A 15,582-nucleotide genomic window follows, 5' to 3' on the forward strand; every position below is an offset into this window, starting at 1 on the left:
GTGGGTCAAAGTTCAAAGTGTAAATGAAGCCGTAAGATCTGTCGAAGATATACAGATATAACTTGGTTTTGGACACATCAGCAACTGTAAAGGCTTTCAGCAACACAGCTGTTGTGTATTTATTCATTTATTCAATTGACGCCGTCGCTAAGTCCCGCCCCTCGAAGGCAGACCGGCCAATCGTAGCGTAGCACGGTCCATCGTAGACCCTTCTTTCTGCTTCACTCTAAAAATCGCTGTTTTCGGTTTTTTTTTCCCCGTGAGTGCAGTTAGTGACAGTGTGGGCTCCGCGCTAGCTCTGACAGCTTGTGTGGAGTAGCGGCGAGGCTAAGCGGAGGGTCATGTTCATATGAACACCAAAAAAGAAGTGACTCGTCATCGTTCGCATTCAAAAAACGAGAGTCTACTGCCATGCTAACGGCTCCGTGAAGCTACACTTAGTGGTGACTTGTGCGCTAAATGCTAACGTCGGCATAGCTAACGTGCTGGCGTTTTGAAGGTAAGGAGTGTTAAAGCAAGTTCACCCTCTTAATTCAACATGTGTGCAGGCCGCAACATCTCCTGGTTAGCAGTAGACACAGAGCAGAGGACCATGAATGTCCGTACAAAATGTCCACCACACAGTTGTTGAGGTATTTAAGTCTAATGTCCCTGTTCACAGTGGACTCAATACTTACTGTAGGTTTTCTGTGGTGCTCTCTGCCCAGAGCCTGTAAGATAAACAACAACATGACAACAACTGTCACCAGTGGACTTTTATGCACAAGTGACATTAAAATGACATCATCTTTTGTGCTATTTTCCATGACTCCTTGAAGTGTTTTCTGAGTCATGTCATCACATTTTTCTGAATTAAAGACAGACCGAGTATTGGTGGTTGTGAAGGGAACGCCTGTATTTGTGAACGCTTTGACTTTGTGATTGTCAGCCGGTGTTCGTGAGCATTTACGAGAAGTCCTCTCATTTCTTTTTAAGCCACCTGGTAAACCAGATCAGCCGGGCGTCTGTTTGCCATACTTGCACAGCTCAGACTCTTGAAATATGACAGTTATGTACTTGGTGACTGCCAGCTACTTTCCTGTGAATGGACTCAGTGAGCCATAAAAGCCTTGCTTATTTGAAGCATGTAAAGTGTTTTTTCTCCTTCCTGTCGCTCTTTGTCTTTATGATGTGAACAGAAAAGAACATCTGCGTCTGTCTTAAAGGGACAGTTCACCCTAAAATCAAGTTTTGGAGATATCGAGCCATCGCTCTGATATAATGGGACTATATGACATTCGGCTTGTGGCGTTAAGAGCGCCAAAATGAAACAAACTCAACAGTTTCACGTGTGAACTATTTTCTGCCAGACATGGTTTTGGGGGGGGGGGGGGGGGGGGGGGGGGGGGGGGTGGCCTTTGCGATAGACGCTGCTGCCGGACCAGTTTTTTGCGTTTCTGTTTGTTGTGATTTTGCTAATGAAGCATTAAAAAGATGCACGAATAACAGCAGCAAAAACACCTTCAGACATGGAGGCAAAACAACACTTGTGTTGTTCTTTATCATGTTGTCTCTCTGTGTGTGTGTGTGTGTGTGTGTGTGTGTGTGTGTGTGTGTGTGTGTGTGTGTGTGGAGCTGGAGAGGATTAGATTAAGATCTGAACATGACAAACAACTTTTTTTTCTTTTCTTTTCTTTTCATCGTGCGCTGAGCAAATCTAAACATCACTTTGTGTTGACTGGATGTTCAGCTTGTGCAAAGTCGAGACGACTTCCAATCCATTATTTTCAAAGTTCACACAAGGCGATACTGTTGTAGACCACATCGAAGAGCGGCACTGTTTCACACGCTCCTTCATTAACGTGAACACTTTGGCACTGTAGAGCTGCAGGGAACGAGTTAGTTCCCTCCTCTCAAAGTCGATGTGTTTTTGGTTAGATGTCTGGAATCAGTTCTGTGTTTAACACAAGCTGAAGACATTTAAATAAACAATAGGTCAGTGAGCGTGGTGTAGTTCCTCTGGAGCCTAACGTCAGTTTTTTTTACTTCTGCATGATTGTATTCATGCTTAAAAAAAAAAAAAAAATCATAAAAAGTGTTTTATTTGTGAAGATTGTCTTGCTGAACAAAACGTAAGTAAGTTTCATAAACGTTTGTTTTATTTTCTGCAATAATCCACAATCAAAAAAGGAAGAATCCTGTAGTTTTTTTTTGTGTGGAGGGAACCAGTGTGACGCTCACTTCCTGGTTGGCCAATTAAAAAAAAAAATACATCATCCCTGCAGCCCTGTATTCCACAATCACTGGCAAAGTCCCCCACTTTAAACAACTTGTGCTCAAAATGTGACGTTTGAGCGAAATAATTCGGCTATTTCGATATGGAAACATATATTTCTGTGAATCATTTTGATCTAATCTAGGACAACAAACAAGCATCAGCTCTTGGACGAGGGTAAAAGTACGCATCGCCATGGAAACAACGCTCCCTCCGTGTCGTACCTCGACTTCCTGCATGGCCTGCACGTGGACGCCGCAGCTCTCGCCGCGCTCGACGAGGTCGGAGTCGAAGTCGTCCATCAGGATGATCCGCCGCAGGCCGGCCGTCTCCTTCCGCTCCACGTTATCCAGGAGCACCTGAGCCTTGTCCACTTTGTCACAGATGACCGTGGAGATGTCGGCTGAAACGACACGAGAGCACGCAAGAGCACACGCGCACCCTCGAGTGAATGTCGGCAGGATAGCAGACGGAAAAAAAAGGAACCGGAAGAGAACGAAGAGACACGGACGTGGAGCTGAATAGTCGAAAACTAGGCCTGTATAAGTCATCAGAACTTGTATTACGTTTTGCCTACAAATATGTGTATTTTCCAGGAAGGAACACGATGTGTATCAGTCTCACTGATACGAGTTGGCGCCGTTTCAGAATCCAGACTCAAACTGTATCTGCAGTGAGTCAAAACCGTGAAATAAGCTGCAGGCGTCACGCTTTATTCCTTCAAACAGGAGAAGATTGTTGTTTTTACATTTAAAAACCAAGGCTTAGCCAGGCTGGAGGACGCCATCGCGAATGATTAATGGTGTGTGTGTGTGTGTGTGTGTGTGTGTGTGTGTGTGTGTGTGTGTGTTCTTACCGGTGTTAATGATGAACCGTATGGCGTCTGGGCCCAGCGTGTCATAGAGCGGAACCACCACCATGGAGTAGGTGTAGCAAGCTAGCTCTGAGATGATCCACTGAAAATCACACACAAGTCACGGGGGTCAGAGGTTAGAGTTCATTCATCTGAGAAACATCTTACATATTTCAAGACGTGTAATAAAAGAGAGAGGATCTCCATGTGAAGATACGAACAGAAGCACGGTTTTTGTGTCTATGACTGTAACAAGAGGAGTCGCCCCCTGATGGCCATTAGAGAGAACACATGTAGCCTGTCTGAGCCAATGGGTGACGCAGTGACACAGACGGACCGTGAGACAGAGAGAGAGAGACACAGAGAGAGAGAGAGACAGAGAGAGAGAGAGAGAGAGAGAGAGAGAGAGAGAGAGAGAGAGAGAGACAGAGACAGAGAGAGACAGAGACAGAGAGAGACAGAGACAGAGAGAGAGAGAGAGAGACAGAGAAAGAGACAGAGAGAGAGAGAGACAGAGAGAGAGAGACAGAGAGACACAGAGAGAGAGAGAGAGGAGAGAGAGAGAGAGACAGAGAGAGAGAGAGACAGAGACAGAGACAGAGAGAGACAGAGACAGAGACAGAGAGAGAGAGACAGAGACAGAGACAGAGAGAGAGAGAGACAGAGAGAGAGAGAGACAGAGAGAGAGAGAGAGAGAGAGAGAGAGAGAGAGAGACAGAGACAGAGACAGAGACAGAGAGAGAGAGAGACAGAGACAGAGAGAGAGAGAGAGAGAGACAGAGAGACAGAGAGAGAGAGAGAGAGAGAGAGACAGAGACAGAGAGAGACAGAGACAGAGACAGAGACAGAGAGACAGAAAGACAGCATGAAAAGTTAAGAGACAGACACAAAGAGTGAGCGTCACCTCCGGCCTGTTCTGGGCGAACACTCCGATGAACTGGTTGGGGTTCGGCTGGCAGCCCTGGTGCAGAAGGCCTGAGCCCAGATACTCGGCTCGGGCCGTCACCTACGGAGAAAAGACGGGGCGGCAGCTGATTGGACCAGGTGGAACAAAACAAACGCTGAGAGGATCCTCCAGTCTTCTTGGGCGATAAACATTCACACCTCCTTCTCGAAAAAACAGTGATAACAACACACAGGAGCGCCTGTAAGTGTTCAGCGTTTCGGGCTGAGTTTGATGCTATTTAGTGAATATTTAGCTAAATATAGAGCTTTGGGAAATAAAAGGGAAATCCAATCATAACCCATCTTCTCAATATTAAGTTTCCTTTCTAGACAAGAGCCTGGCCTTTCATTATGCGGTTAACAATGGTTGAATGGAATGATTGGGAAACAGGATGTGTCTTCTGAATACTATAATGCAGAACAAGAATGGACCAATGTTTTCCGTGGAAGTATTACGCATCACTTTTCAAATCTGGACCTGTCTGGCTCCTCTGGGAATTACAGCGGAGTGAATGAACCTTACAAAAAAAGAGAACTTTCCACCCTGCGGCCTGCTGTGAAGTAACATGAAGTCATTACTAAATGTTGCCGGTTATGTAATTCACTTCTCCTGTGGCTTTTGGTATTTCTCTACCGTGATGATGATTTCTCCATCACTCGTCTAAATGTAGTTCCCCTCCAACCGTTGCCCAACAACAACAAAAAAACTGCCGAAATGATTATTTGTTCATCTTTCAAATCGATATTTCAGAGTTCCACTCTCTTCTTTGTCATATTTTCTCTATTTTCTGTCATTTTTTAAAAAATTTAAAGACTGAATCAGAAGTAAAAATAACTGGCAGACTAATCGCTAATCACAATAAGATTGTTATTGTTATGAATGCTGTAAAGCCGCTGTGGAGGGATCGTGATCTGACAACCTGACCGGACTGGTACCTGCCTCCAGCACACCCACACTGCAGCACGTATCGACGCCGGTCGCCACCTAAATATAGCAATGTTTGCAGACTGCAGTGATCGCCATGGCGATGCCAGGCTCGGTTGCCGGGCAGATTTTTTTAGGTTGCAAATCAGAGCTCATCGAATGTGTGAATCTGTTGCACAAAAAAATGCTTCGCAAGAATATTTGAAATGTTTCATGACAGCAAAACATACGACGATGTCTGCAAAAATGAGATTTTGCAACATTCTGCTTTATTACCACTATATTTAACAGTGTGCAGCATTTGTCTGTGGTAGCTTTCACATGCTGGACGTCTCTTTTTAAAGGGACAGTTCTAAAACATTGGTCCTCTTAGCTGGAGTGCTATTTATGACTCTAGATTTACAGGTGAGGACTGTCCCTTTAAAGCGGTGGTTGAAGGAGATGAGGCGTCCCCTGAGCAGCGCCACTCACCTCTTTGTAGGAGATCCATTTGTAAGGCTGGTTGGGGAGCCGCGAGCCCAAGCAAGGTCCATCACCTGTCCAACACACACAGAGAGACATCAAAGTTATTATGCAATCCATATTATGTATATGCGTGTTTGTAAAGAGACAGTTTTTGTTTGCCTCGAAGTTATCTGGATTTTTAGATTCGCAGCCGTTTGTTAACAAGTGTGCCATAAAAATCAGTTTACGGCTTCAGTCCGTTTGAACGAACTGTTTAAAAATCCATAAAAACACTCAGTAACGCGGTGTTTTTGGAAGCAAATGCACGATTATGGGATGTCTCAACGTGTACTGTGGTCGGCCACTTTTTCACCCACAGAAAGTCACTTGTGAGGATGAAGCTCGCCGGGGAGCAGGTGTGGTCATCAACATCTCTGCATTGTGAGTCAGTCTGACTCTGACTCTGAGAGGCCTGATGCTGTTACCGTTAGCAACGATGGCCATCACCTTGGCAACCAGCGGATTCATTTTACCTTCAGCATATATGAGATATTATTGGAGTTTTATTTTTTCATACTGGCCACAAAGAAAAATGCACAGTATGGTGTTTGTGTGTGTGTGTGTGTGTGTGAGAGAGAGAGAGAGAGAGAGAGAGAGAGAGAGAGAGAGAGAGAGAGAAAAGAGAGAGAGCGAGAGAGAGAAGAGAGAGACAGAGAGAGAGACAGAGAGAGAGAGAGAGAGAGAGAGAGAGAGAGAGAGAGAGAGAGCGAGAGAGAGAAGAGAGAGAGAGAGAGAGAGAGAGAGAGAGAGAGAGAGAGAGAGAGAGAGAGAGAGAGAGTGTGTGTGTGTGTGTGTGTGTGTGTGTGTGTGTATTTTTGTATTCTATTATTATTATAAATGGATTCAATATTTTTTCCCACAGGATATAAATATTTTTTCCCACAGGAGTTTTCTTTCATCAGTGGCTCTGAAAAAACATTTTACCAAGGTTTTGTCAATTAGCTAAATAATAAAATAATAAAATAATAAAATAATAAAATAAAAAATAAATAATAAAATAAAAATAAATAACATGAAAAAGAAATAAAGAAAGAAATAAAAAAATTAAATACAAATAAAATAATAAAATAATACAATACAAAAAATACAAAAATAAATATTCTGTCCATATTTTATGTATATAGAATATGGACAGAATATTTATTTTATTATTTTATTATTTAATTTTTTTCTTTCTTTCTTTATTTCTTTTTCTTTTTCTTTCTTTTTCTTTTATTATTTATTTATTTTATTATTTTATATATATAGAATATGGACAGAAAGCCCATTTTTATCAACTCAGAGCATCTCTCATCTGGATTTTGGAACTATGGGACACATGGCTGTCCTCTCGTTTTCATATTCCTTTTTAAAGTATATTGACGACTGGAATCAAATGAATTCTACATGATCCTTTTGATCACATCTGCTTTGTTGATCCTTCTCCGAGTCTCACGTTTAATCCGTTCTATTTTTAGCCTGCGCTATATGTTTTTAACCCCTTTTACTCTGCGTGTAAAAGAGATTCATAATCTCCTACGAGGTCCCGTAGATATAATAGATAACACATCAAATGTCCTATTTGTTTTCTCTCTTCATCTCTCTGTGTGTCTATGAGTAAGAGTGTGTGAACATCTGTGTGTGAGAGTAAACACAGTGTACATTCATACATTCATATTTCACATCCCACCCACCAGATATGTGGAGGCCTCTCTGGAAGACCTCGTACATGGTCCTGGCGTCGTCATGGTAGTGACTCAGCAGCTTGGAGCTGTCGCCCATCATGGACCGGCGACCTCCGTCTTCATGCTGTCGCAAAGACAAACGGAGACACAGAGACACAGTGTCACACCATGAGTCACTTCCACGACTCTTCCTCTGAACTCTGGGGGCGTTAAGTGTCAAAACGAAAAAGTGAATTCGGCCAAAAACAACAAACAAAAAACCCCCAAACAGAAGTAATCCTTCTCCATCACAAAGAGGGTGTGAATGGTTACAAAGGCCTGAAGGAGAGGAGAACGAGAACAGTTGTCCTTCTTTCTCTGTTGTCAGCTCACAAACACAGATACAAATATCTGTGTGTCTGTGCATGTGTGTGTGCGTGTGTGTGTGTGTGTGTGTGTGTGTGTGTATGTGTGTGTGTGTGTCTGTGCATGTGTGTGTGCGTGTGTGTGTGTGTATGTGCGTGTGTGTGTGTGTGTGTCTGTGCATGTGTGTGTGCGTGTGTGTGTGTGTGTGTATGTGCGTGTGTGTGTGTGTGTGTGTCTGTGCATGTGTGTGTGCGTGTGTGTGTGTGTGTGTGTGTGTGTGTGCTCGTCATTTGTTTGTAGCGCTATACTTCAGACACACACAAAAAAAAAAGCATTTCAAAGGAGTTTCACATCGATTACAAACGCTGCGTTGCCTGTGAGAAGGCACAGGGCTGTGGTGTGTGTGTGTGTGTGTGTGTGTGTGTGAGAGTGTGTTTGGTTGGGATGGTGGTTAAGGTGAACCAGGACGGGGCGGTATCGTGGGCACGTTGTACCCACAGCTTCTGTTGCATTCATTGATGTCAAAACAAGCTTTCACACATGGAGCAGTGTTTCATTTAAAATGAACATTCATGTAGTTCAAGAGAATGTTAACACCATGTTATAATAATCAAAAAAAAAAATAAAAAAAAAATAAAAATAAAATAAATAAAATAAAATAAAAAAAATAAAATAAAAAATAAATACAAATAAAAATAAAATAATAGATAATAGATAATAAATAAGAAATAAATAATAATAAATAAAACCAAATAAAACCAATAATAAATAATAATAATAAATAAAACCAAAAATGTATAATAAATAATAAATAAATAAATAAAAACAAATTAAAAACAATAATAAATAATAACATAAGTCACATGTTTTTCAACCAAAAGAAACAAAAAACGAAAAACAAACATTGACGACATTGGTTAATGTGCGTTACACAATAATGTCTGTCTCACTAAATTATTACAAATGTTACGAATCATATTTAGACACCTTCAGGTACACGTTGACACCTTTACTTGACATCTATTTACTGCCTCATTTTTGATCGGTTGCTCAATTCTAGTGTCTCTTTAATCAAAGTGTAAGAATGAAACACACACTGCGTTCCAAATCGAATACTTTTTCTTTTTATGTTCATACTGCAGCTGCCCTTAAACGGTGTGCGTCCTGTTGACTGAAGTGTGCATTCACTGCTTCCTGTTAACATCACACCTCCCTGCTCATATGTCAGCTGTGCAGAGGGTTGAGTCAGAAAAGCAGGCTGGACGCAGCGGGACGTCCCGGTGTGTTTGGCTCACTGCATTTGACATAATACGTATTTGGACGTACTTCATCTTTAACCGGCATCATTAAGAAGAATGGCTTGTATTGGTACTGGAAAGCACAGATTGTATGTGTGGAAAAACAGAAGAAAAGAAGACTCCATCCTGCTCATGAAGCGAAAACAGGACTTTTGCAAATGATCCACTTGGCTGTGAAACTATTTTTTTGTGTGAATGAGACTCTTTACTGCATGCATCTGCGAACACATTTGCGCGAGCGCCATCTTACCGGCACCTCCTCCGACTGGTGCAGCAGGTTGCAGGGTGGCTTGATGGGGCGGGGTCTGGTGGCCAACCAGTACGCCAGCACGGCAGTCAGAGCGCCGATGCCCACCAGCGTGGAGGTCGGCAGGGAGCGGAAGAACTGTCCCAGATCCTCCATCTCCGGGATCCTCAGGCCGCTCATCATCTCCTGGGCCTGCATCTTCTCCATCAGGGTGGAACTCAGCTCTGCAGGATAGAGGACACTCTTTTACTTCTGATCTTCAGAAGTAAAATGACTCTACTTCTCTCTTGATTTATTCCCTCAGTAAACATTGTAAACATGAGTTTATGGTCTCAAGCTCTAGTTTACAGTCTTCTTCAATACAGCATGATGTTCATTTAGTACATTATGCTCCATTTAGAGTCAAACACACCATGAAGCAGGGGATGCTTTTCGGGGCGGGGCTACACGGTGATTGACAGGTTGCTGAGGTGGTATTTCAGTTATGGCTTTGTGAAAAACTGCTGTTGCAAAATCTAAAAATACACGACGATCGTTTGACCAGGCTCTGATTTCTGAACGTATCAAGTCCTCAGAGCTGCTGTTGATTTATAAACCTTCTAAACGTCGTCGCTGTCGTTACGCAGCTTCACATTTGTCTGACCTGCATGTTTTAGTAGCGCAGGTGGGGGAAACTCCACACACACACACACGTCTGGAGTCTCGTCTCAAATTGCTTTTTTTGGCGGTCGAAAAGAAGAGGAGATGATGAACGATAATCAGACACAAACACGTGGAACTCGATCCTCCTACCCGGAGTTTTAATCACTTTAATCAGCGACGTCTGATTAGAGTGTTTTATGAGTAAACGTGACCTCAGAGCTCACGACTGGGACTGAGGGGGGGTCTTCCCCCGCATTGTTGCTTTTACTGTAAAAGCAGCTCAGAATAGATAATCTGTGCTCCAGCACTGAGAAGTGGTGGGACTAGAAAGCAGATACGACACACACACACACACACACACACACACACACACACACACACACACACACACACACACACACACACACACACACGCGCACGCGCCGTTAGATGCATCATTTATCTGAGGGGGAGGCTCGGCTGCAGAGCTGACTGCAGGGTTTCCTTCCCTCCCGCGGGAAATGAGTCAGAGACAGCACCACCCGACCGAGCCAATGGCGTCGAGGCACTGCTGCAGCTCACAGCCAATCACAATCACTTCCTGTCTGCTCTCTCTCTCTCTCTCTCTCTCTCTCTCTCTCTCTCTCTCTCTCTCTCTCTCTCTCTCTCTCTCTAGCTCACTAACACACACACACACACACACACACACACACACACACACACACACACACCAACAGACAGTGCGGCTGACAGGTATAAATATCTGAGGCCGTGTGAACGTGGCTTTCTCGATCAGCACTTATTTTAAACAGAAGCACCATTTTCTTCACCAGCACTAAAGGGAAGCCGCTGCATCGTGTGAACGCAGGTTTCAGGAAGTCAGATGCATGACTTTACAAAACCGATACAAAAAAAATAAATGCGAGAGCAAAGAAATGTGGTCTTTTTTTTTTTTTATCTCTGGAGGTGTGAACGGGTTGCATAAACAATGATCTAAAGATTCGGGATTCTAAGGAGCGCCCTAACATTTTAACCAAAGTCTAATTTCTTTACATAAACATTTTATTTTTAATCTTTTAAAAATCTGTTTTTAAGATATTTCAACGCTCCTTAAAGGACCATGTGAAAACCTTGAACACTGTTAGACGCGGTGACTCAGTTGTGTCCGCCGCTGATGCTTCAAGTCGACTTGTCTGATTGGACGGTGATCGTAGATATACATTTTGAGGTCAAGGGAGCGGCTGTAAAACGGTGGATAAGGACATTTTATTTCCTATAAGTTCTTCACAATAAAAGTCTCCCTTTATTTTTGCTGCTTATGTTTCCTCCCTGCAGTATTTTGCGGACTCGTTTTATTGAAGAATAGCCGTTTGTCCTTACAAAAATAATGTTTCACTTCTTGTACGGAACTACGACTTGTCAGCGATCTGAGTCGGCACTTCTGAAGAGTCTTTAACTTCGGCTAAATGCCGTCACGTCCTCAAGGGAGCGCCGGTAAAGCACCACTGAACACGTGTCACCACATTTCGAGGTGCATACGGCCATTGCTCGGAACCCCCCACTGCTTTGATTCAAGTCAGGAGTACAGTACCTTCAATGGCTCTACAGGGAATTCTCTGTCGCTGCTTTCCCAAAACGTCTACTTGGACTCAAATCCTCTTAATTGAACGAAACTCAAGTTTCTGTTCAGACAGAAACTATCACCTGCAAGTGTAAAAACCGCCACATGACTGATCCCTCTGATGTGTCTGAAACCAGAAATGTGCTTTTCAAAACCGCACGACTCTCTGCTTCTCTTTATTTCTTACTGCAATAATCCGATGATTTCCTCTTTTTCTTTTTTGTTGTTGTTGTTGTTGTCCCCGTTTTTGTTCTGCAGTTCCAGTTAACGTGTTGGGGGATTAGAGCTGCTCCAGTGCTGGGAAATGTTCAGCTCCTATAGTAAATAATAGAAACCACTTGATGTTTCTGAGCTAAGCAACACCGTTTCTTTTAGGGGGGGGGGGGGGGCTTTCGTACGGCTGTTGAAGCGGTTAATTCTGGGATGACATGTCCTCCACTGTTGAGTACACAGAGTCGTCCCACCGAGCGCGTGCGGGATTCCGTCCCAGAGTTTCACTTAATTGTAAAGACGTGAGGAAATGGAAAGATAACCTGGCACGGCTTCAGGTGTTTGGAATGGACTGAACATCCAAGAAGTCGAGTTAGAAATGTACAATATGGTAACAGCTGTTATCAAAAACGTTTTGACTAATTGATGATTCAAAGGAACTGTTTTACATTTTGCTAAATGGGCTTATTCAATTTCTTTTTATGCATTAAATGAGGGCATTTGATATGTAGTCTTGACGGTTAAAATATGGATCTACTGTTGTGACAGGCTTAGCGTAGCTTAGCTTAGCATAAAGACTGTAAACAGGGGGTAACAGCTAGCCTGGCTCTGTCCAAAGATAAAAATTATACTACTCTAAAGACGCACTTATTACTGTATTACTGTTTGTTCATTACTGTACTGGTAATTACGTTAGCTGTTAGCCAAATACACCGTCCAAAACAATAGCAGTTAGCCAACGGGCTAACGGGCTGTAAAGGGGAGTGAAATACATTCCATTCAAACTCAAAAACAAGCGGCGATGTGCGCTGAGTCGTCGTATGAGACGCGTCGTACGGTTGTCAAAGGTTCTTGAGCATGCGGCCATAACCACATTGTGCAGTTTTGCCGCAGCAGAATGTGAGATTAGCTGTGGACAGACGCAGAGGTGCACACTCTCTAACGCACTACAGGCGCTACAGGATACAGAGACTTAACCAAAAGGTTTGAGATGTGTCCAATGTCCTCAAAGCGCAGTAAGGAACAATAAGCACTGTGACGCTACACGCTGAACTTCAATCAAACAGCAAACAACACATTCAATAATCATCTTCAGAGAGTTGTTCAGATTTGATTGATTTGCACGGAACGAGTGGATGTTTTTCCCGGTCTTGCACGTTATTTTCCACATTACAGTATCGCTCATCCCATATTGCACTGTTCCATATTACAGTGCAGCTGATGCATCTGAGCAATTCTGACAGGAAGATCAATGACAACGCACCGGCCGAGCAGCAACACACACACACACACACACACACACACACACACAGACGAGATCATTTCCATGTCGGTGTCGTGCCAACAGGCCGCGGACGGCTGAACCCGTGTCACGAACACAAACAAACAAAGCTCCCCGCTATCAGACGGGCATCCAACGCAACCCACCGTGTTCTCCTCCTCAGGAATCTGACCCGTTCTACGACTTATAAATCTACCGTGATCTTCACCTCACAAGTGGATCTGATTGACGAATATCGACTGCCTGATAAAGGAAGCGATCTTTGTGATGATCGCTTCTGAGGTGATTTCGAGGCTTTTTGACATTTGGAGTCTGGAGGTGATTTTTCTTTTCTTTTTTTTTTTTCTCAGATTAAATATAATTTGCCAGACAAGCGCAGCAGAGACGCGTTGATTGACGCTGTAAATTTAAGGTCGAAATCTCCAAGTAAAGATTTCTCAGACACAAACAACTTGATTTTGACATCTTTGTTCTGCTCCCTGACGCACAGATTTTAAAGGGACAGCTCACCCCAAAATCAAAAATACCTATTACCCCCCCCCCCCCCCCCCCCCCCATCTTGCCTGTAGTGCTATTTATCAATCCTGATTGTTTTGGTGTGAGTTTCCTAGTTTTGGAGGTATCGGCGGTAGAGATGTCTGCCGTCTCTCCAATATATAACGGGACTATGTGGCACTTGTGGTGCTCAAAACGCCCCCCAAAAAAACACAATTCAAAACTAAAGATCCATGTGTCTTTACAAAAAACATGACCCGGTTACTGGAGATAATCCACAGCTCTTTGTAGATATATATCTATATATATATATAGATATATATATATATAGCACCACAGGTAAGAGGAAAAATATGCATTTTTTGATTTTGTAGTGACCTGTCCCTTTAAGACAATTACCGCCACAGCATTGGTCCTAATTGTGATGAAACTTAAACGCATTGAGTGTGTCGTTATACCGACTGTCTATAGCAGACGGCATACATATTTGAATCTGAAAACACAGTACAGTCCAAATGTTCTCTGTGAATGCGTGCGCATCACTGGGGAACACGACATCCAGTAGCTGAATGGGCTTTGCGTTGCGTTCAACGGCTGATGTGGTTGGGCTGCAGCGGTGACGGAGCCAAAGTGGATTAGTCTGTGTTTTAGAGGAGAGGCAGAGGAGCTGAATACAGACGGACTCCCCTCCATGTCCTACTGACTCCACTGAGCAGGTAGCATGAAGAGGGGATTCGTCTTAAATCAACCTAGACACAAACACACACACACACACACGCACATCTGGATTGTTGAGTGTTTAGCTGTTTCATATTAAATTTGACTGATGCTATTTGTTCGTGTGTCTTCTAAGAAGCAGTTTAAGTATCCTGTTGTAACACCTTACACGTACATGACTCTAACTTTGTAACAAGAACAAAAGTATTTCTTAGTTTTTATGTGGGCGCGAAAAACACATGTTTTCAAAGTGTGTGGGGCAACATCAGGAAATAATCTGCTGACTCATAATTGAACACCCACCCCCTGGCACCTGTGTCTGTGTGGGAACGAGGTCTGATGTGGAGCCTGCGGGACTAAACGAACACAGACGCTCGCCATCCCGCTGCCATGAAGCAGCAGCAGGAGACTCAAAGCCTGCCGGACGTCTGACTGACGGACTGAGACGCAAACATCCAGCAGTAGCCGTCTCTCTCTCTCTATTTCTTCTCCCCTTAATGGCATTTTCCTGTTTGACTGACAATAAAGAAATGCTAAATTACTCTATAAAAGATAAAAACACAAGAACAAGACAGAGCAGAATCAGCGAGTGTGTATAAGCAGCGGACGCAGTCATCGTCACGTCACCCGTCGGTTTGTGGGACTGATGTTACGAAGCCTCGAGCCGCCATGTTGGATTAGGTCTTGTTGGGTCACGGTGGCTTCTGAGGTGAATTCTCGGTAAACTCATTAAGGGAGGAGGTGCGTACGACAGATACATGACGGATTCAATGTCTCCAGGTCTTCTTTTGGCAACTTTATGATCAGCATCAAGTCGCTCACGTTGGATTCATTAATCAGAAAAGTTTCGATGGAGGAAATATAAAAAAAGTACGTTAATATAGCGATGGTAGGAAGAATTCGAATGACTGGCTCTCTCAACCTTCTCTCCAATGCAACCGATGTCACAACTTCAGCCAGGCTTTAGTTTTTCATTTGTCTGTCTCCTGTTTCGCCACACTAACTCTCACGTCATTTCAGAATCTGCCACTCCCTCCCGCTCTGCACTAAGTGCTGATTTCATTTCACCTGGCCTGCCCCACCTCCATACTCACCTGCTCCTCATCAGCCATCAGCCCCTCAGTGTATATGTACCGGTCCATTTCCCTCAGTTCTCTGCCAGATTGTCTAGTGTGTTTCCCTTGCTATCCAGCAACCTGTCATTCTGATCCTGATCCTGATCGTTCGTGTATTGACCTGCCTTTTTGGACTTTGGACCTTCTCTTTTGCCTGTTCCCACTGGATTTGTTTGCCACGCGGGTTACTACCTGGTTTGACATCTGCTGGTTATTAAACCCGGTTTCTACACCTGAACTGTTTTCTGTGTCGTGCTATTGGGTTCTCGTCTGTCGTTTTGTGATACCCGACAACCGATGACTCTCTGTCCCGTAACCTAAGCAACGCTCCCCAGAGACACACACACACACACACACACACACACACACACACACACACACACACACACACACACACACACACACACACACACACATATTCAGGTCTTCAAGTCCATCCCTGTTGCTTTCTACAGAGTGTTGCTTCAGCTGGTGTGACAGAAGAAC

At 43.6% G+C, this 15,582-nt stretch overlaps 1 protein-coding gene across 2 annotated transcripts in view; it reads right to left on the reverse strand.

Annotated features, from left to right (window-relative positions):
- LOC137890803 (long-chain-fatty-acid--CoA ligase 6-like) overlaps positions 1 to 15,582 on the reverse strand; it is a 37,660-nt gene that overhangs the window by 14,948 nt on the left and 7,130 nt on the right. Inside the window, exons 1-8 of one of the 2 annotated variants that reach the window (XM_068735034.1) lie at positions 15,076 to 15,343; positions 9,039 to 9,259; positions 7,155 to 7,269; positions 5,449 to 5,513; positions 4,012 to 4,113; positions 3,111 to 3,210; positions 2,479 to 2,657; positions 678 to 710 (exon numbers count right to left, since the gene is read on the reverse strand). In XM_068735034.1, the coding sequence (XP_068591135.1) occupies positions 678 to 710; positions 2,479 to 2,657; positions 3,111 to 3,210; positions 4,012 to 4,113; positions 5,449 to 5,513; positions 7,155 to 7,269; positions 9,039 to 9,242 (798 nt within the window). In that variant the 5' untranslated portion in view covers positions 9,243 to 9,259; positions 15,076 to 15,343. Of the gene's footprint in view, positions 1 to 677; positions 711 to 2,478; positions 2,658 to 3,110; positions 3,211 to 4,011; positions 4,114 to 5,448; positions 5,514 to 7,154; positions 7,270 to 9,038; positions 9,260 to 15,075; positions 15,344 to 15,582 lie in introns of those variants that run through there. The other variant, XM_068735033.1, reaches the window with a different exon arrangement.

Source organism: Cebidichthys violaceus, unplaced genomic scaffold, assembly GCF_023349555.1.
Source record: "Cebidichthys violaceus isolate CVI_PGR_0920_01 unplaced genomic scaffold, fCebVio1.0.p SCAF_69, whole genome shotgun sequence".
Lineage (NCBI taxonomy): Eukaryota > Metazoa > Chordata > Actinopteri > Perciformes > Stichaeidae > Cebidichthys > Cebidichthys violaceus.